Source organism: Myotis nattereri, assembly GCF_964212035.1.
Source record: "Myotis nattereri genome assembly, chromosome: 12".
NCBI lineage: Eukaryota > Metazoa > Chordata > Mammalia > Chiroptera > Vespertilionidae > Myotis > Myotis nattereri.
In genome coordinates, this window is record NC_138087.1 from 55635351 (window position 1) to 55656462 (window position 21112).

The 21112-nt window shown below is 36.9% G+C and overlaps 1 protein-coding gene across 1 annotated transcript in view; it reads left to right on the forward strand.

Annotated features, from left to right (window-relative positions):
* Positions 1–17925, forward strand: part of DCAF10 (DDB1 and CUL4 associated factor 10) — a gene marked incomplete at its 5' end in the record, with an annotated part of 46417 nt that extends 28492 nt beyond the window's left edge. Inside the window, 5 exons of the mRNA XM_081103333.1 lie at positions 487–684; positions 8381–8583; positions 10180–10296; positions 13676–13821; positions 14839–17925. Of these exons, the coding sequence (XP_080959459.1) occupies positions 487–684; positions 8381–8583; positions 10180–10296; positions 13676–13821; positions 14839–15207 (1033 nt within the window). The 3' untranslated portion in view covers positions 15208–17925. The remainder of the gene's footprint in view (positions 1–486; positions 685–8380; positions 8584–10179; positions 10297–13675; positions 13822–14838) is intronic.
* Between the last annotated feature and the right edge of the window lie 3187 nt (positions 17926–21112).

Sequence of the window (21112 nt, forward strand, 5' to 3'; positions counted from 1 at the left end):
TTCCTATTTCCATTTCCAAATAAAAATCAACATTGTAGCCCTGACCGGTTTGGCTCAGTGGATAGAGCATCGGCCTGTGGACAGAAGGGTCCCAGGTTCGATTCCGGTCAAGGGCATGTGCCTTGGTTGCGGGCACATCCCCAGTAGGAGGTGTACAGGAGGCAGCTGATCGATGTTTCTCTCTCTTCGATGTTTCTAACTCTCTATCCCTCTCCCTTCCTCTCTGTAAAAAAATCAATAAAAATATATTTTAACAAAAATCAACATTGTAAAGCCAATGGATAAAATTGCAATGTGGCCCTCATTAAATCAGTTTCTTTCTCTGTGATTATGTGAATGATATTTACTATTTGTTGTATATCAGAATGATTGGGCTTATACAGTGAGTTTGTAGGACTTTTTTGTTTTCTTGATTAGGTAATATGGTTTCTCAAGATTTCTTAAATAAGAGATTAAATAAACCAGTTTTTCTTTTCTGCTTTGTAGATTTCTTGATAACCGGCTGTTTGCTACCTGCTCTGATGACACTACAATAGCACTATGGGATCTGAGAAAATTGAACACCAAAGTATGCACTTTACATGGTCACACTAGCTGGGTGAAGAACATCGAATATGATACTAATACAAGACTCTTAGTAACATCAGGATTTGATGGAAATGTCATTATTTGGGACACCAACAGGTTTGTGAATAGGAGATCATTTTAGGATTTTTTTAAGATGGTAAACAAATTCAGTGTTCTGTCTCAGCTTTTATATCTCTTTAGGAGAAAGAAACTGGTTTTGTGGGGGGAAAAAACAATCAAAAAGTGATTCTATCTTTTGTTGCTTGCACATAGAGAAATTTCTATGGAAAGGAGACCAAGTAGCATAGTTAATTATGAAAAAATGGTTTATAAGATAAGTTTCTTGAACTGAAGTGTTTTTTACTCTTTTGTCCTTCAATTCTATTTTTTTTCCACTTTTCCCCCCACTTTTTTTTTAATCCTTACCTGAGGATGTTTTTCCATTGATTTTTAGAGCAAGTGGAAGAAAGAGGGAAAGACCAAGAGAGCCGAAGCCGGTTTGGCTCAGTGGATGGAGCATTGGCCTGCGGACTGGGGGGGTCCCGGGTTCGATTCCGGTCAAGGGCATGTGCCTGGGTTGCGGGCACATCCCCAGTGGGGGATGTGCAGGAGGCAGCTGATCGATGTTTCTAACTCTCTATCCCTCTCCCTTCCTCCTCTGTAAAAAATCAATAAAATATATTTAAAAAAATAAAAGACAAAGAGAAACATCGATGTGAGAGAGACACAATGATTGGTTGCCTCCTGAACATGCCTCTGGGTCAGGGAGGAGACTGCAACTGAGGTACATGCCCTTGACCGGAGTTGAACCTAGAACCCTTCAGTCTGCAGGCTGATACTTTATCCACTGAGCCAAACCAGCTGTCCTTCAATTCTAAATCTGTTTTTATTTGGCTATTTGTGCACTTCGTCTTCATCATTCAAAGAGTAGTTAGTCTCTCTATTGGGGTGGTACTGATCCCTAGGAGAATGTTTGGAAATAATGTGTGGTACAATTTTAGTTGTCACTATGGAAGAAGAGAAGAGGAGTTCCACTGGCATTTAGTTAGCCAGGAATAAGTTTCTAAACATCCTGTAGTACATGGGAGAGTTTGCATAATGGACTAATTGTATCACCTAAAATGTCAGTGATGCCTGTTTTGAAACACTAATAGAATGTCTCCTTATATAGAAATTGATTATTTAAAGAGTTGAGATCTGAGAAATAATTAAATATACCTGTTGCTAGCTATGGTGAAATAACAATATAGTAATACACCAGGATCATTTCTGAAATACTCTTTCAGAGGTAATGTGTAAAAAGAAAAGGGATATTCTTAGAAATTTCTAGCTATGCATGTTGCTTGAGCAGGGGATAGAGCTACATACTGTTTATCTTTTTTATTTTTTTAAAGGTTTTTTATTTTTATTTTTATTTTGTTATTGATTTCAGAGAGGAAGGGAGAGGGAGAGAGATAAAAACATCAGTGATGAGAGAGAATCATTGATTGGCTGCTTCCTGCATGCCCCCTATTGGGGATTGAGCCCACAACCCGGACATGTGCCCTTGACCGGAATAGAACCCAGGACCCTCAGTCCACAGGGTGACACTCTATCCACTGAGCCAAACTGGCTAGGGCCATATTGATTATCTTTAGACTAAGACAAACATACCTGTTAAAATTTTTTAAATTTAGAAATAAAATTTGAATCTATATATATAAAAGCCAAGAGACCAAAATGACCAGAACGACCAGAACAATTGGTCACTATGGCGTGCACTGGGGAGGCCAACCGGCCTGATCGGGACCCTGATCGGCCCCTACCAACCTCCTGTGGCTCCTCCCCACCGCTGGCTGGCCTGATCGGCCCCCATTGCGGCGGGCTGGCCGGACTCCACCTGTGCACAATTTCGTGCACCAGGCCTCTAGTAAGAATATAAATGATAACTTCCAAATTAGTTAGAAGGATAAGTTAATAAAATACCAATTCAATAGAGGTAGAGAAGATGGGGAAAAATCATTTTAAAAACACAGGTAGCCCTGGCCAGGTGGTTCAGTTGGTTTGATTGTTGACCTGTATACCAAGATTGCAGGTTTGATTCCTGGTCAGGGCACATACCTAGGTTACAGGTTTGATCCCCGATCAGGGCACGTTCGAGAGGCAACCGATGGATATTTCATCTCACATCAATGTTTCTCAATGCAGTTATATAATTCCTATCATGTTAAAATGCCTCATCAGTAAAGGTAAAACTTATAAGGGGAAAAATTGATTTGACAATATAATAATTAAAATTTTGGTACAGTAAGAAAACATATAAACCACATTGAAAGATAGAAATATATGTGGAAAATATATTTAACATACTGTGTTTAAAAAATTAAGCACAAAATATGGTAGGCAGATAATATATCTATCTATCAATAATCACAGTAAATGTATATGGACTAAACAGTCAGTTAAAAGATAATAGATTGAATTATAAAACAAAACCCAACTATATGTTCTATATAAGGGACATATCCAAACCAAACAAACAGAACACTTGGAAACCAGACAAGCACAGAAAATGATGGGAAAAAATACCAGGCAAATACAAATAAAAGAAAAACAGTTGTATTTACATTAATAGCAGACAAAATAGAGTTTAAGGCACAAAGCATTATTAGTGATAAAAAGGTACTATATTAAAAGATTTATTTCACTAGAATATAAGTCTTCTTATCTGGTATGCACCTAATAACAGCCTCAAACCATAAAAAGCAAAACGAAACTGAATTACAAGAAAAAAGTCAGAATTACCAACTTAGTGGAAAATATTAACACCACTCCTTCATTTACTAATAGATAAAATAGATCAAATATTAGTAAGAATTAAAGACTATTTCAATCTTATTAATAAGCTTGATCTAGTAGGCATATTTTATAATTCTGCTCCCAACAAATAGTGAATACATCATCTGAAGCAAACTTAGAATATGTACAAAAATGAGCATGTACTGAACTACAGCGTAAGTCTCAGCCAATATCAAAAAACTGTTATTACACAAACCATTTTCCCTGACCTCAATATAGATTCATTTATTTATTTATCCTTACCTGAGAATATTTTTTTCCATTGCTTTTTATTTCATTAATTTTTTTTATTTTTTTGTTAATCCTTACCTGAAGATATTTTTCCATCAATTTTTAGAGAGATTGAATGGGAGGAGGGAGAGACACAGAGAAACATCAGTGTGAGAGAGACACATCAATTGGTTGCCTCTTATCTGCACCCCAACCAGGGCTGGGGATCGAGCCTGCAACCAAGGCACACGCCCTTGACCAGAATCGAACTTGGGACCCTTCGGTCTGTGCGTCGACGCTGTATCCACTGAGCCAAACCAGCTAGAACTCAAAATGGATTTCAACCTGAACATAAGAGCTACACCTATACAATTCTTAGAAGAAAACATGGGAGTAAATCTTCATACAACACTAAAGCTGAGGTGATAAAAAAATTTGATAAAATGCCTCTAAAATTTTAAAACTTTGTGCATCAAATACCACCATTAAGAATGTGAAAAGAATGTGAAAAGAAAAACTACAGAATGGGAGAGAATATTTGTAAATCAAATTTGATAAAGAATTTGTGTCCAAAATATATAAAAAACTTGCAAGTCACTTACATGTACACAAATTACCCAATTTAAAAATAGGCAAAATATTTGCATATTCATTTCACCAGGGAAGATATGCAAATGATTAATAAGCACATTAAAAGATGTTCAATGCAGTTAGAAGGAAAATGCAAGTCAAATCCAAATGAGATACCACTTCACACCCACTACGATGGATTTAATAACAAACACAAGTATTAGCAAGAATGTGAAGAAACAAACCTCATATATTACTGTAGGAATGTACAATGGGACAGCCATTTTAGAAAGCAGATCAGCAGTTTCTCAAAAGGTTAAACATAGTTACCATATGACTCAGCAATTCTACTAGATATCTACCTGAGAGAAATAAATACATATATCCATACAAAAACTTGTACATGAATGCTGATACAAGTAGTAGTCATAATAGCCAAAAAATGGAACCAATCCAAATATCTATCAACTGGTAAATGATAAACAAAATGTATATCTATATGACAGAATACTATTTGATAATGAAAAGAAACAAAGTTATAACATGGATGGGCCTCAAAAAGTTATGCTAAGTGAATAAAGCCAAACAAAAGGGCCACTTATTAGATTACTGTTTTTATATGAAATGTCCACAATAGGCAGGACTGTAGAGACAGAAAGTAGATTAGTGGTTGTCTGTGGCTGGGAGTAGGGACAGGGAGTGAGTGACTGCTAATAGACAGGAAGGATTTTTTAGGGTGACGAAAATGTGCTAACACTGGATTGTATTAATCACACAACTCAGTTTACTAAAAATCACTTAATTGTATACTTTAAATGATTTAATTATATGGTATGTGACTCATACCTCAATAAAGCTGTTAAAAACAAACTGATAATTAACTAGAAATAAAATGAAATTCATGAAAAGTATACACTAAAATCTATAGCTCATGTTTAAATGGTGAAACTTTAGAAGTATTCTCTTTAAAATCAGGAAGGAGAGCCTGTCCGGTGTGGCTCATTGGTTGAGCATTGACCTATGTATGAATCAGACGGTCATGGTTTGATTTCCCAGTATGGGGTGTGCAAGAGGCAATCAACCAGTGATTCTGTCATCATTGATGTTTCTATCTCTCTTTCCCTTTCCCTTCCTCTCTGAAATCAATAAAAATATATTTTTTAAAAATCAGGAAGGAGAAACATGCCTGATATTACTATTATTATTCACCATTGTTTTGGGGTAGAGGGTGGCAGGGTCCTAGTTGGTGCAATAGAAGAAATAAAGATATAAGGATTAGAAAGGAAAAAATGAAACAATAGCATTCATAGATGATGCTATTGAATATTTTAGGCTTTGTATGCTATATAGTCTCTGAGCAGCCATAGACAATACGTGAATGTGTGTGGCTGTGTTCCAACAAACTTTCTATATAAAAACTAACAATGGTCCAGAGTTGGTCCACAGAACAGTTTTTATGACCCCTGGTCTATATAGAAAACTCTAGAAATTCTGCTGAGAAATTACCAGAATTAATAAGAATTAACCAAGACTGCTAGATATACGATCAAAATATAAAAAGCAGTATTGTTCCTAATCACAAGCAATTTAAATTTTTTTAAGTATATATTTTTAAAAAATGTTTTTATTGATTTTAGAGAGAGAGAGGGAAGGAGAGGGATAGAGAGATAGAAACATCCATTGGAGAGAGAAACATTGGTCAGATGCCTCCTACATGCCTCCTACTGGGGATTGAGCCTGAAACCTGGGCATGTCCCCTGACCAGGAATCGAACCAGTGACCTCTTGGTTCGTGGGTTGATGTTCAACTACTGAGCCACGCTGGCCAGGCTAAAGTATATAGTTTTTAGTAATTAATAAATTTAGTTGGTAAACAGGAATAAGTTATAACAGAAATTTTGTATAACTTTTATGGAGAAAATTGTCAAGTTTCATTTAAGTCATAAGACCTAAATAAAATCTATGGACTAGAAGACTCCTCTAAAACTACAATAAACATTTAAAAATAAAGGTTGTGGTAAACTCATAAAGGAGAGGAAATAGGAAAGGAAGCAATGACAATAAAATTTTTAAATCTGGAAAGTAGGTAAATGAGTGGCAACTTATTTTGACTTAGTAAAAAGAAAGCTGAATCCTAGGCTGGCAGGGGAAAAGTTAAGAGCTTAAGACAATTTATACAAAATCCTCAAAAATCAGGGATTGCCCTAACCGGTTTGGCTCAGTGGATAGAGCGTCGGCCTGCCGACTCAAGGGTCCCAGGTTCGATTCCGGTCAAGGGCATGTACTTTGGTTGCTGGCACATCCCCAGTAGGGAGTGTGCAGGAGGTAGCTGATCGATGTTTCTCTTTCATCGATGTTTCTAACTCTCTATCTCTCTCCCTTCCTCTCTGTAAAAAATCAATAAAATATATTTTTTTAAAAATCAGAGGGATTAGCAACTCTGGATACTCTGTAATAGAAGGGGTAGCTAAAGTAAGGATTCAAGTGAAAGATATTTGAGAACTTGTGTTTATTTCCTTAATCCATATCACTGGGTGATTGATTGACCTTCTTCATTTCAAAAGAAGTTTCAAATTTTATCCTTTAAAGAGAATAAAATAGAGAATCTCTGTAGTAAAGGATGCAGACACAGTTAAAGGCTTGGTTACTTTACCAAAATCAGGGATACTGACTTACCATATGCCTACTGAATATTGAATTCAGAGACCCTTAGCTTCTTCCAGTTAATGAACCAAAGATACAGTAGGAGTTCCTCAAAAAATGGCTTCACCCTACATAATGAAGCTCAGCTTGTCCCAGCACTCAAGAGTTCCCAATCAGCTTTTTAGTTCCCCACTCAATTATGAGCAGACAGCTTAAGATAGACATTTGAGAAAAGCTTCTAATGTAAAGACCTACACAAATGGGGAAATATTTTGGAGGAAATAGAAACTACATAGGGAGAAGAAAACTTAAAATTTTAAAAACCTATCAGTATTGTTGGAGAGATAAGAAAATACCTTTTATGCTTGAAGCATTGAATGTTGACTGAAGGATGCATCAGAGTAGAGAAATCAAAGGGACTTTTAACGAACTGGTATTGTTCTAATTCTTAACAGGAGTGATGAGTCATTGGTGTTCATTTGTCTTCAAACTCTCCATATGTTTATGTACTTTTCTGTAGGTTTGATACAGTTCACAATTTTAAAAATAATTAACAAAAAAAGTAAATAAAAGGAGGAATAAAAAAATAGTCAAGGAATTAAAAAAAGAGCCAGATAGAAGTAAAAAACAAACAAACAAACAAAAACTATGGAAATTTAAAAACACATAGGATGGGTCATAGCAGATTAGACACAACTTTAAAAAAATAGCTTGAAATATAGATATTGAAAAACTACCCAGAATGCAACAAATGGAAATAAGGAGATATAAAACATGAAAGAGCAAGTATGACAGGAGGAGAGTGAAATGTGAATGTTTCTAACATCTATTTGGAGCTTTAAAAAAATAGAGAAAATAGGTGAGAGGCAATATTGGAATAAAGATAGAGAGTTTTCCAGAATATATGAGTAACATGAATCTTAAGATGTAGAAAGTTAAATGAATCCCTATAAATAGAAAGAAATTCAAATTTGTACATATCAGAGTGAAAGTGGAGTACTCCAAAGACAAAGAGAAGATCAATCAGAGGGAAAAAAGTTATCTAAAGCAACAATGAGACTGATGGCAGACTTAAAAATAGCAACAATGGACGCCAGAACTTGGTGGAATATCCTTGATATTCAGAAAGAAATAACTATCAGCCTAAAGGTATATGCTCAGCTAAATTTTTAATACAAAAGAGTAAAATAAAGATTTTCAGAATAATAAAAAGTGAGTTTACCTTAACAAAGTCTTTAAAATATATATGAGGGCTGATGCACAAAATTCGTGCAAGGGGCTTGTCCCTTGCAGCCCTAGCTTCGTCCGGAAGGTCATTTGGCTGTCCGGTCTAATTAGCATATTATGCATATATATATTAGAAAGGACGAATAATCTAAAAAGGAAAATTAGAGACGAAAGTGAATGGTGAGCAAAAGAATTAATCATGTGTAAGTCTAATCGTGTAATTTAGACTGACTGTAAATTGTAGTTTGAAGGGCAAAAACATGACTATCACTGAATCCTTATATTCATGATAACTCTAGGTTTTGTTGGTTTGATTTCTTCTATAGGTGTACAGAAGATGGGTGTCCACATAAGAAATTTTTCCACACACGTTTTCTCATGCGAATGAGATTAACACCAGATTGTTCCAAAATGTTGATCTCAACATCCTCTGGATATCTCTTGATTTTGCACGATCTTGACTTAACCAAGTCTTTAGAAGTAGGCAGCTATCCCATTTTGAGAGCAAGAAGAACTACATCAAGTTCAGGTAAGCTTTTCTTTTTTGAAGAATTTTCCAAAGAATCTCAGACATAGGGATGTTATCTTCCATTCTGAGAATGATAGCAGGAAGAAGGGAAGACAAAAGACATTCTTTGGAAAGGTCAGTGAGAGCTTTTTCTCATGGAAATATAATGATCTATATATATCTCTGACATAGCATTAATTTGTGCCTCTGATCACAAATGATCTAGGAAGAATAACTGCTAACTCTAAAAATATTTCCATTAGCATTATGCTAGCCAGAAAACCTTTCATCAGTATTTCTAAATTATCACTATCTCAAAAATTAATGATGATCTGAGGTAGTATCAATTTTTTTAAGTTCTGGAACCCACTAGAGCTTTTAAGTTATAGTCAATATGGAATTTTAGTTTTAATTCTGTAGTGTATCCTAGACTTTCAAATGCTGAGACACAGGTAGCCAGGGCCATCTTACCTCATGACCTCTAAACATCCTCTTGCTGAAGTCCTGTTCCTTCTATTACTGATTTCATCGGACTTAAGTGCAACTGGGGCTCAGAAAAATCTATGCACTATAATTTATCCACATTATGAGATAGAAACTATATTTCATCTACCTTTGGGAAAAAGAGGGCTGATCTGGGAACATACCCACTTGGAACACATAATGTTCATAAAATGTTATTAAAAATTAGCTTCAAATGGTTAGACTCTTTCTCCTGTGTGCATAGGGCCATTTCTTTGGGAATGTGTAGGCCTCATTGTACTGCAACTGCCCAATTGCTAAAAGTAGAAATTTAGGTTTTACCAGTCTATTTGCAAGCAAGGGATATAATCCTTTTGGATTCAGATTTCTTTTTTCTGGTTAAACATTAATAATCAACTTTAGCTTTCTGAGAAGCAGTGATTTAAAGGCCTAATTGGCATTTTGTAATTATAAAACTAAGTAGGTTTTCTGACCTCTAAGGGTAATTCTGATGTTTAATAACATCAAAAGGAGCTAATTTAATAAGAAGCTCCCACAGAAGTGTGGGGCCACTAGAAAAGTGTGATGAAATAGAGATTGCTCTTTAGAATACTACATCAAACTCAGCTATCTGATATTCATTTTATTTTCCACAGATTTCAATGTAAAACTTGTATTGCATTTCAAAGATACAGTATTCACATAATTTCAAGAATGATAATAGAAGTTTTTGCTATGCTTTAAGAAAGATCTGTTCATGTTCTCGGTAATGAGCCTGTTGTTTGGACCCTATAAAACATTAAACAATGGGCTAAACAGCTCAGTTTTGACTCTTATTGATATTTTTTATTCCATTTTATTACACAAATGATGCGGAACAAATAATGCTCCTGTGTTTATTTGGTTTTTCGTTTATATTTCACTTAAGCTAGTCATTGGTATAGAAGATTTTACAAAGGGACTAGGCCTTAGATAGAACACTTCAGAGAGCTGTCCTATCTTAATCTTAATTATAATAAGCCAGTTTTAAGTGGACATGTACTTGCCATATTTCAGATGGATTTTAATAGTATGGCTCAAGTAGCTGATTAAAAAGCTAAAAGATATCACCAAAGTTTTGCTAGGTGTATTGTCAGAACTTTTTGTATTTTTAAGATCTGACCACTTCATCAAGTTCATCTGGCCCTAGAGTTTCTGGTTCACCTTGTCATCATCATAGTGATTCTAATTCATCTTCTGAGAAACACATGTCACGAGCCTCGCAAAGAGAAGGTAGGTGAAAAGTTGGATGTTATAATCTTGCAACAAGTGATTCTACCAAGTAGCTTTCTTTGGTTTCTTTAATCCATAAAATTAGCCAAAAAAGATGAGGCTGTTCCTTGCCCCCCTCAGTTATCCTTTTCAAAAAGCTAAACAGGGTCTCTGGGTTTGAGTATCTTGGGCTTAAATTGTAGTTGGAGTTTAAACTTAGATTTTATTTCCTGGACTTGGCTTTGTGTAGTTTGGAGAGGAAGTAGTTGGGAAATACAGATCCCAATCAAGGTTACTATGGAAATTAAGTGAGATTACGCATGTGACAGTGCTGTATAAATATAAGAGGATATGTTTATTAGGTGCTTGGGAAAGTCATCTGGTTTCAGCCCAGTAGACTTTTTATCTGCCATTTCCTTCTCTGAGCAATGCTGGACAGGCTCAGAGGGCTGGTGGGACAAAGCGAGCTACAATCTGGCCCTGTTCTGCTTTTCCCCGTTTTCCCCCAGCCAGTCTGGCAGAGCTAGCTGCTTAGCCTGTCCCTTCCATCTTCTAATTGAAATGCTTTCTCCCCATGCAAATTTCACCTACAGTCCCTCTCCAAACTAATTCACATCTAAACTCTTATAGCACGTTTTGTTTGTCCTCTTTATAGACTGATAGCCAGACACAGTTTTTTTGTAATTTGGGGTCACCTTTTGCTGATAAGCATGTTTCCTATCTAGCTATTTTTGGAAAGGATTATTCATTAGATTTGTAATTTGTGTTTTCCCTAGGAGGCCTCACCTTTTAAGTGCTTGATAAATGCATACTTGGTTATTTTGCATGCTTATTTATGTGAGTAGAATGGTTTGAGCACCCTTTCTAACCTAATCTATAGCTTTATCCACTTTCTTCTGGATACTGAAGACTGTGATGTTTCACTTTAAGGTTAAAAACTCTTCCTCTTAAATTTAGAGATTTATGCCCAGATGTGTAGCATTTCTTCTTTAATTTGTAGCAGAAATTTCTTTTACAGGTTCTGCCGGTTCTTCTCCTTCTTCCTTGGCTATAGGAAACAAGCCAAGGCTTTTTTTTTTTTTTTTAAATTGATTTCAGAGAGGAAAGGAGAGGGAGAGAGAGGGAAACATCAATGATGAGAGAGTCACTGATCGGCTGTTCCTGCAAGCCCCCCACTGGGGATTGAGCCCACAACCCGGGCATGTGCCCTGACCAGGAATCCAACCCTGACCTCCTGGTTCATAGATTGATGCTCAACCATGCCAGCCAGGCCAATCAAAAGCTCTTAATAACCACTGAAAAAAATCTTTATTGATGAACTAAACCGTCCATGAGAAAAGAGAAAATTTAAGAAGAATAGTTCACAAGCTTGCTTGTTACTTTGGTAAACACCAAAACAAAACTATATAGCAGTTGTATGATATGAAAAGTTACATCTGGGAGAAGAGATGATGTATTGGGAGCCTGGGCAGAGAGAACAAGAAAATTTAGGAGTGGAAAGAGAGAAGGTGGGCTTAGAGGTAAGGTTGCTCTGAATGTTGGAAACCCTGGGTCTTCAGGTGTCAGTGTATGTTAGCATCATACTTTGGCAGATATGACGGCTGTAAAGAGCAGAGGCCTTCAAACTTATTTCAGGATTAAAACTATTTTTGACATGAAATTTGCTGTGGATTCTTAGGGATTTAGCACAAATAAAAGTGGAATAACTCTGGTTCAAGTGAAATTAGGGAAGCCCTTCACCTACCCCATCTCTACCTTGGTTTCCAGGTGGTTCCCCCCCTTTTGCCAGCTGTTGAGGAACCTCCAAGGAGCACAGCTTGGAAACCACTAGTTAGCTATTTAGAATGGGTTTATTTTCTGCTTTTGTTACAGATTTTCAAAATTAATTCTGGAAATAGGGATTTGTTTTTCTCGAAAATTAAAGTTTAATCACATGTGAGATCATTATTAGATATAATTTGGTTGTAACAGTGTAATTTGGAGTGTCACAGGTTCCCATCAATGCTAGTAGTCTAAAGGGACTCTTTTAAAAGAAGGTACATCTTTTTTGAGAAACAGTTTGCAAAGGGTTTGACAGAAGGAGCTCATTACACAGGAAGAGAAGTGTTGAAATATTTCTCTTGATATTACACTTTTAAGCTGCTTTCTCACAATGTCTGTACAAGTGGTTCTCCACATATCCGAGGCAGAGGACGTATCCCCAGTAGTAACAGTGGCTCTCTGCAGCAGTCACTTGCCTTAGACCTACGTCGAAGGACATGATGGGCCATACCAGAGTACCAGGAGTATGTATGATTGGCAGTGTCTCCCACCCCTTGTTTTGACATGTTTCTGAGTGATTGTCCTCCCTCGCCTCCAAAATTATACATCTGTTTTTGTTTACAGTACTGTTGTTGGTGGCCATAAGTCCCTCTCCTTGTACACATAGCCTTTTATTTATATAATGGCAGTCTTCATGGCTTCCAAGTATTTCCTTCTCTGAACCAGATCTTCTGAGATGAGAATTGTTATCTTTTACTTTTCCAGATTCCTCTCATGTCACATAACTTTGATTTTACTTAAATAGCTTTCTGAGATATAATCCAAATCAAATGGACCTCTAGTTAGTTTTAATGCATTAGCTTTAGGTCATTGGTGATTCTTGCTATAGGAACTTGGATTCTTTAGTTCTAATCATACCGTTTCCCCATATCCTCACCCCAAATACATACTCCGTACATTGAGGGCACTGTGGTGTTTTTTTTTTTACATGTGGTAGCATAATGCAGATAAAGGAATGAAGGCATAGTGGCTGGCTGACAGAAATCAAAGCTTTTTAAGAAATATTTATTTTTTTAAGTATTTTTTTTACTTTTTTATTGAATCCTATATAATAAAAGGGTGATATGCAAATTGACCCTAACAGCAGAAAGACTGGGAATGACTGGTCACTATGACACACACTGACCACCAGGGGGCAGATGCTCAATGCAGGAGCTGCCCCTTGGTGGTCAGTGCACTCCCACAGGGGAGCTCTGCTCAGCCACAAGCCAGGCTGATGGCTGCCAGTACAGCGGTGGTGGTGGGAGCCTGTCCCGCCTCCTCAGCAGTGCTAAGGATGTCCGACTGCAGCTCAGGCCTGCTCCCCTCTGGGAAGTGGACATCCCCCGAGGGATCCCAGACTGCGAGAGGGCACAGGCCGGGCTGAGGAACCCCCCCCCCCTCCCCCCGAGTGCACAAATTTTTGTGTACCAGGCCTCTAGTTGGTTAATAAAACTATATAGGCTTTAGGGGTACAATTCTATAATACATTATCTGTATATTGTTTTGTGTATTCACCACCTACAAAAATCAAGCTTTGAAAACCTGCCTTAGTTCTTTGATAATACAAATCCCACATTCTAATTTTCTTGTATCTCAGGAGTTTCACCACGAAATAGTCTTGAAGTCTTAACCCCTAAAGTTCCTGGTGAGAGAGACCGTGGAAACTGCATCACATCTTTACAGCTGCACCCAAAAGGCTGGGCCACTCTTCTTCGGTGCTCAAGCAACACTGATGATCAGGAGGTACGGGCAGCAGGACTCCACCTTCAACAGGGCCGACTGAACAAAATGCCATGTGTGCTTGAACCCCTTCTCCCTCCCCTCTGGCCTGGGTATGGCAAGCTGGGGAGTACTTTAAAGCAATGATCAGCTCAGATTGTGCCTAGCTTTTGAATTCTTTTCTCCTTCATCTCATCATAAAAAGCCCTTTATATAGTAAACATAAGACAGATGTTTCAGCTAAGCTGGCTAACTGTGAGGTTTTGCTAAGCCAGTTGAGTATAATAATTTTCTCTTTTAAAAACCAGGGGAAACTTTGGAAAAGGAAGGAACTAAACTGAGACTAGGGGAAAAGGTCTTATATGACCTTATGATTTTCAGCACTCTGAAAAGCAGGAGTCCTTGCCCTAACCAGTTTGGCTCAGTGGATAGAGCATCGACCTGCGGATTGAAGGGTCCCAGGTTCGATTCCGGTCAAGGGCATGTACCTTGGTTGTGGGCACATTCCCAGTAGGGGGTGTGCAGGAGGCAGCTTATCGATGTTTCTCTCTCATCGATGTTTCTAACTCTCTATCTCTCTCCCTTCCTCTCTGTAAAAAATCAATAAAGTATATTAAAAAAAAGAAAGAAAAGCAGGAGTCCTTTAAGAATCTCACTAGCTCTAGAATCTGCAACTGAGAAAAGGAGAGAAGAGAGCCATTGAAACGTGTAGGGGAGGTATTCTAGGGCTTGACTGTCTTAACCCTTGAATTTTTAAATATTAAAATTGTTACTTTCAGAAAAGGGAATTATTACTACAGAAGTCATACTGGCCTCTGTGAATAAAAGGCTTTAAAGCATCATAGTACAGAATAACCCTAGCTTATGAAGATAGGGTACAAGGCTACAAGTTCATTAGTTGCAAGAGGGTAGCATTCATCTAAATGATTTCTTACAGTTCTGTGGCTTTAGCATTCTGTTGAGTTGTGTGTTTTTTAAAGAATATCTGTAGCACTATTTGAGGCTCTATAACTTTGGTTTGTCCCTCTCCTCTCTCCCTAGTGGACTTGTGTCTATGAATTCCAAGAAGGAGTTCCGGTACGACCTGTCTCACCTCGCTGTTCTCTACGACTGACTCATTACATTGAAGAAGCCAATGTAGGCAGGGGTTATATCAAAGAACTTTGCTTCAGCCCTGATGGGCGAATGGTTTCTTCCCCACATGCCTATGGGATTCGATTGTTGGGATTTGACAAACAGTGCAGTGAACTTATTGACTGTTTGCCCAAAGAAGCCAGTCCCTTGCGGGTGATCCGTTCTCTGTACTCTCATAAAGATGTTGTACTGACGACAAAGTTCTCCCCAACACATTGTCAGATTGCCTCAGGGTGCCTTAGTGGACGGGTTTCTTTGTATCAGCCAAAGTTTTAGGCACAACTTACAACAAAATAAGCAACTCTTCTGGTGTTTGACATATAAATTGCTTCAATTGAGGTGAAGTATTTTCTTTTTTAGACGATCTTAAAAGTTTGGGTCAAGATCCTGATTCTTATGAACACACCTGTGACCTGAGGACTTGGTCGTCCAGCATCATAGGGGCATTGCCAAGTTAGACTCTATGCAGCAGCATCTTTTGCAGCATTCCTCAGCTCCTGCTGATCTGTGCCACTGACCCCCAGTTCTGGTTATTTTGCATGTTAGCTCTTGTCGAGTTTCTTTTTTCTTTTTTGATTTTGGTGTGAATTTTGTGGACATTTAACAGGAGTTTTGGTTGGGTTAGAAGAAATCTGTGACACTAGAATAAAACCCAAATGTTTGATGTTGGCATACTGATTGTTGAAAAAGAAATTTCATCTTCCCTTACCAGTATATTTGGTCTTTTAAAGTTGCTGTTATGTTTCTCAATAATGAGCACAGATAATGGCATTATTCTCATAACTATTGGATAGTCTTTCAACAAAATGTCTTTTAAGCTTCCTGTTAAAATTATACATATTTTTTATCATGAGAGGGTTTTGTTGTGACATTCTAGAAAAAATATTATCACCTCTCTTTGTAATTTACTTTACTTGTATGAATTTTAAAATCTCTAGCATGTGTCCTTACTTGGTATTTTGTTCCTGTCAACAGCATTAGGGAAGAAGAGGGGAGAAGGAATGAGCTTTGGTTGTTTCTGTTGTTTAGAAGAGAATTTATTTATTGGATTAGTACACTATCTGGCCACAGAGTGATGAGGACAGTGTGGCTCAGATATTCTGTTTTCTCTGCCAGATTATTTGAATCACACAGGATGACATGTTATAGTATTGGGGTGGAGGGGGAATCGAGAGTAAAGAGATGGGTTTTACTCATATTTCTTTCATGAGCTAGATGGCACAAGGTCACCTCTTAGCATTAGTGAGAGGAGAACTGCTGTCCTCTTCAAGCTGTTGGCATAAATGTGGTAGTCAGTGGCTTAGATGTCAAGACCGAGCTGATATGAAGACCTTTTGTTGTGTTTTGTTATGGAGCAGAGCAAGTAAAAAGCATATAGCAGGGCTTAAGCCCAAGGCTGACTGCTCTGCTGAAGTAAGGGGTTTTCCTTTAGTCTCCTCCACTTTGAATGGTTTGGTGTTCAGAAGGGTTTGCCAGAAGCTAGAGTAATTTAAGTCACATGCTGGCTTTTTCCCTCTTAGATAACATTCTCTTAAGCCAGTTGCTCTCAAACATGAGGGTACATTATAATCATTGAGGAGCTTGTGAAAAATACAGAAAATGCCCTTACCTTAGGAGATTCTGATTCTGCCAGGGAGAAGACAGGAATCTGTATTTTAACAGGAACACCAAGTAACCTTTATTCAGATGGCCCCTGGATCACTGTTTATAAAACACTACCTTCAACATCAGTAAATACTTTTGTACCCATCAGGTGCTTAACACAACTCCCAGGTGTTTTGATTATTTTTTAATAATAAGTAAATGAAAGCAATTTTAGAGGTAGGAAATAACATAAAGTGAACTAATTTCATTTTTTAAGGAATGAGAGAAGTGACTTGCCTAAGGTTATCCTAAAAAATTAGTGGCAGAGCCAGGACTCGAATTCAAGTCTCCTAATTCCTTGCTCAGGGCAATTTCTACTGTATTATGCTGTCTGTTAAAACAATGACTATGAACACTTTATTTTGTCTTTAATTTGTATTATTGTGAATACCCTTAAACTGGCTAAGACATTGGAAAAAGGAAGGCATGGGAGTAGATGCTGAGAATTCCAGCCATATGAAAAAAAGTATTTTAAATTTTATAGAAATGTTTAAGCAACCCAAATACATGAATAAAAATGACTGTTTTGGGTTTTTTTTGTAGGACCTACCATACAGCCATTCACACATGTATAAAGGTTACATCTCACTTGGAACAATGTTGGCCCTAGGACAAATTTTTAAAATTAGATCAATTTACCATGGATGTTTAAAATTTGGAAATTTTTTCATCATCAAAAAAAATTATGACAAAGTACAGTGGAAACACAGGTTTGACATAAACTTAAAAAAAAACACTTAAAAGGAAGTTTTTGAGGCAAAAACACTTAATGTTAACATTAAAAATAAGCTACTAAGTGTAACAATTGTATTGATAATCAAAAGAAGTTTCCATAAATTGTATCACCTTTGGAGAGAGTTCCATGTCAGATACTGGGCACACATATTGCCCAGCTCTAAACTTCAGTCATGATTGTTTAACAACTATAGAGCATCTATCACGTGTCAAATAATGGACATACTTTACTACTAATCCTCACAGAAACATTACAAGGTAGGTAGAGGAGTACCAATTTACTTTGGAGGAAATGGAGGGTCAGAAAATTTAAGTGATTTGCCTAAGTCACAGAGCTGGGTGGCATCACTGGGATTCAAACCCTGGTCTGTTTTAGTCCAAAGCCTATGCTTATTACCCTCCCATTGTGCCCTTTGGTTGGTAAAGGATGGTAAACTGGCTGGTTAATTTACTTGTTTTGCATCCTCTGGAAGTTCTTTATTACAGAGCTGGCCTACCTTCTGCACCACGTAAAAGAACATTTACAAGATTAACAGTTTCCATTAGAATTAATACTATAAACTTCAGAGCATACATACAGTCCATTCCTAACTAAAAAACCTCAAGCAAGACATGTAACTGTAAAATAAAGAAAAATAGAGGATAAACAGCCTTATAAAAAAAAAAAATAGAGCCGCAAGGATGAAATGGGCTGTTAATGTAAAAATGAACAGCCAGCAAAGAGAACCTTCGTTCTCTTTGAGGTATGGTCATGATCAAAAAGTCACCAGCGATATTAAGGAATTAAAAGTCTTCAGGAATGGTATACTATTAGAGGAAATTACATCTTATAATTAAAAGGTCCCATTTCACTTACAGTGTAAAATCAAATGTAGTGTTTTTTACTCTAAATTTTATTTAGTCATTTTTATTCATGATACTTGGTAAACGTATTATAATTGGTAACATAGTATAATTACTGGGAAGTGTAGTATAAACTATACTTTGGTTTTAAAAAGCTTTCTGCAGAACAGTATCTTTATGGCAATGCTATGTTGAATGAGTTTAGGAACATCAAATACATAGTAGTTCCTTATTTTCAGTTGTGAAAATGAAGTGGCTAAAGCAGATGAGATCTCTATTTTAATCTTTTGAAGATGTGTGTGGTCTTTTTCCTCAGAATCCCAAAGAACATGTATATTTTGTCATTTCTGCTTGTTACATCCTGAGAAGAAGCTATACCAAAAATTTTAGAAAAACAAGGAAAAGGTAGATCACACGTTCCCCATTTCTGTCTAGAACCAAGATCACATTATACTATTAGGATTAAAGTTTTGTTGGCTAGAAAGTGCAGTGTAGGAAAAATATTCTGAGAATCTTTTAAAAGCCTAATGTTTCCCAATTTGTCAGAACATATGGTATTGGCATCCATAAATACCTGTTAAGCTTGTGTTTAGTAAGAGAAATATTCTGATAACTTACTAATGACAATCATTCCCATTTAGTGACCAGCAGTGACAGAGAGCTATGAAATTTCATTACGTAATAAACTCTGTTGGTCATAAAGCATATATATGAATTTTTGGATAACTAATGCACATCTCTTAAGTGCCAAAATTTAAAACTTGTAATTCTTTTTGATGTCTTTCAAATATGTTAGTATGTCTCCCTGCCTTCTTCTTAAACAGCATGCTCAGTATAATTCACTTTTTCATGATGAAAAGTAAAAGTTATATTCATGTATCATTACAAATATTCAGTGAGCTCTGATGTATATAAAATAATTCATAAAATGTAAAGGGCTATGACAAATATGAGTTAATATCAATTATTATAAAGTGATTCCCTCAGCCCTGAGGTATATGTAATCATTTGCCTCAGATTGCTGGTGTTTTGTTTTTAATTTAAAAATGGTTTATATCTGCTAAGCAGTTTATTCTGTCTCCTTCCACACTATCTATATGCCTGCCTCTAAAAGATTCCCCACTTCTTCTAATGTGCCATGTTCATGTTATGAGCTGGAACATGAGATAACCAGGCCTGCTTAGTGTCTGCAGATCTGGGCAAGCTCTGGGTACACAGGCTTTGAGATGGCTCTTTTGGTTGTTTACCACCTTTCTGACAGGTTCACACTAACCTTCTGGATAATATAAATTTCCAGTTAAAGGCCTAACCTAGTGTTTCTTTTTTTCAGTTGCCACTAAGTAAAATACTTCAAGCGAAGGGTGTTGCTAGATTATGGAACAAACAGCAATGTACCAAAGAATAGCAAAGCAACAACAAAGGCTCTGTATTTGCACAGGGGTCTTTCATGCTTTTAAGAAAAAAGAAGACAGAGGGGGAAACAATGAAAATTAAATCCAGATAGACTTAAGAGTATTTTTTATGCCATTAAATAACTATTAAAATATATGCTTAAATTATCACATGTTGTTACAAAGACACAGTTTAGTCTCATTGCAGAATAAGATTGTACCAAAATTTATACTCTAAAGATGATTCCTAAGAATTTCTCCCATTCAAATGATAATAGAAATGATTATCAAAAGGAAAGTCTCAAATGTACCAGTATTCTGCTCTCTTTAGTTATAAATGAATAAGCGGTAGTAATATGGGTTTTATCAAAGTTCCAAGGAACACATCTCACATACACACAGATCCTATATGTATGTGTAATAATGTCACTATAAATAAAAATGTCACCCAGAGGTAATAAAATAATTTTTAAATTTAAATCTGGTCTAACGTATTTAAAATAGAATTTTCAGCTTTCCTAAGTTTCTTCCTCACTTTTCATAGTCTTTACCTTAAAAATGGAATATTTGAATTTTTTTTTTAATTTACTATATCTATTTCCAAACTGTGCTTTCTGGTAACTTTTAGATTCACATATTCAGGAAATTTGGAATGCCCTATACAATATACTATACACCAGGAAGTTTTCTCACTGGGCTCTGAAGTGCTGTAGTTCTTATGCTAGACTGTAAGCTCCCTGAGGGCAGGGACTGTCTTATTTATTCTTGTGTTCTTGTACAGGATCTGACAGAGTAGTTGCTTCATAAATGGTTGTTGAATGAATCAAATGAACCTTCACCATATGCGGCCTCAAATTCCCATGAAGCCAGAATTATTCAGCACTAAAGGAATTCATCATTTATTATCACAGTGAACACACTGTGTGCATCAGAGTCATACCTGTGCTCAGAAAAACTATGCCAACTCATTGATCTGGAAAACTGCAAGTTTAAGACTCAGTATTTCATTCAACAAACATTTGAATCCCTACCATATGCCTAGTCCAGTACTAGGGACCCAAGGGACTAAGGTTTTCGTATTCCATAGGTGCAGCTGAAACAGACTTCGATGCAGGGCGTGTGATCTGTGCAGACATATACGGCTCTGCACTGAGAAAGGTCCCATGCTTGGTTTAATGCTTGGCTAAAGCCATGTTGAAATTCTTAATTTTTTCAACAGGGGACCCACATTTTTATTGTGCACTGGGCTCATACATTATGTAGCTGGCCTGGCTTGGATATGATCATTTTGATATAATGGAAACAAAATGATCCTATATAATAAAAGCCTAATATGCTAGGTGTCTGGTCAACCTGTCGACCATTCAACCAATCAAAGCATGATATGCTAATGATATGCTAAGGCTGCTCAACTGCTATGATGTGCACTAACCACCAGGGGGCAGATGCTCCAGCCGGTAGTTTAGCTGCTGCCGGGGTCTGGCTGATTGGGACTGGGTGAGACAGGGCTGGACACACCCTGGAGCCCTTCTGCAGTCCCTCCCAGCCCTGATGATGCACTGGTGGGG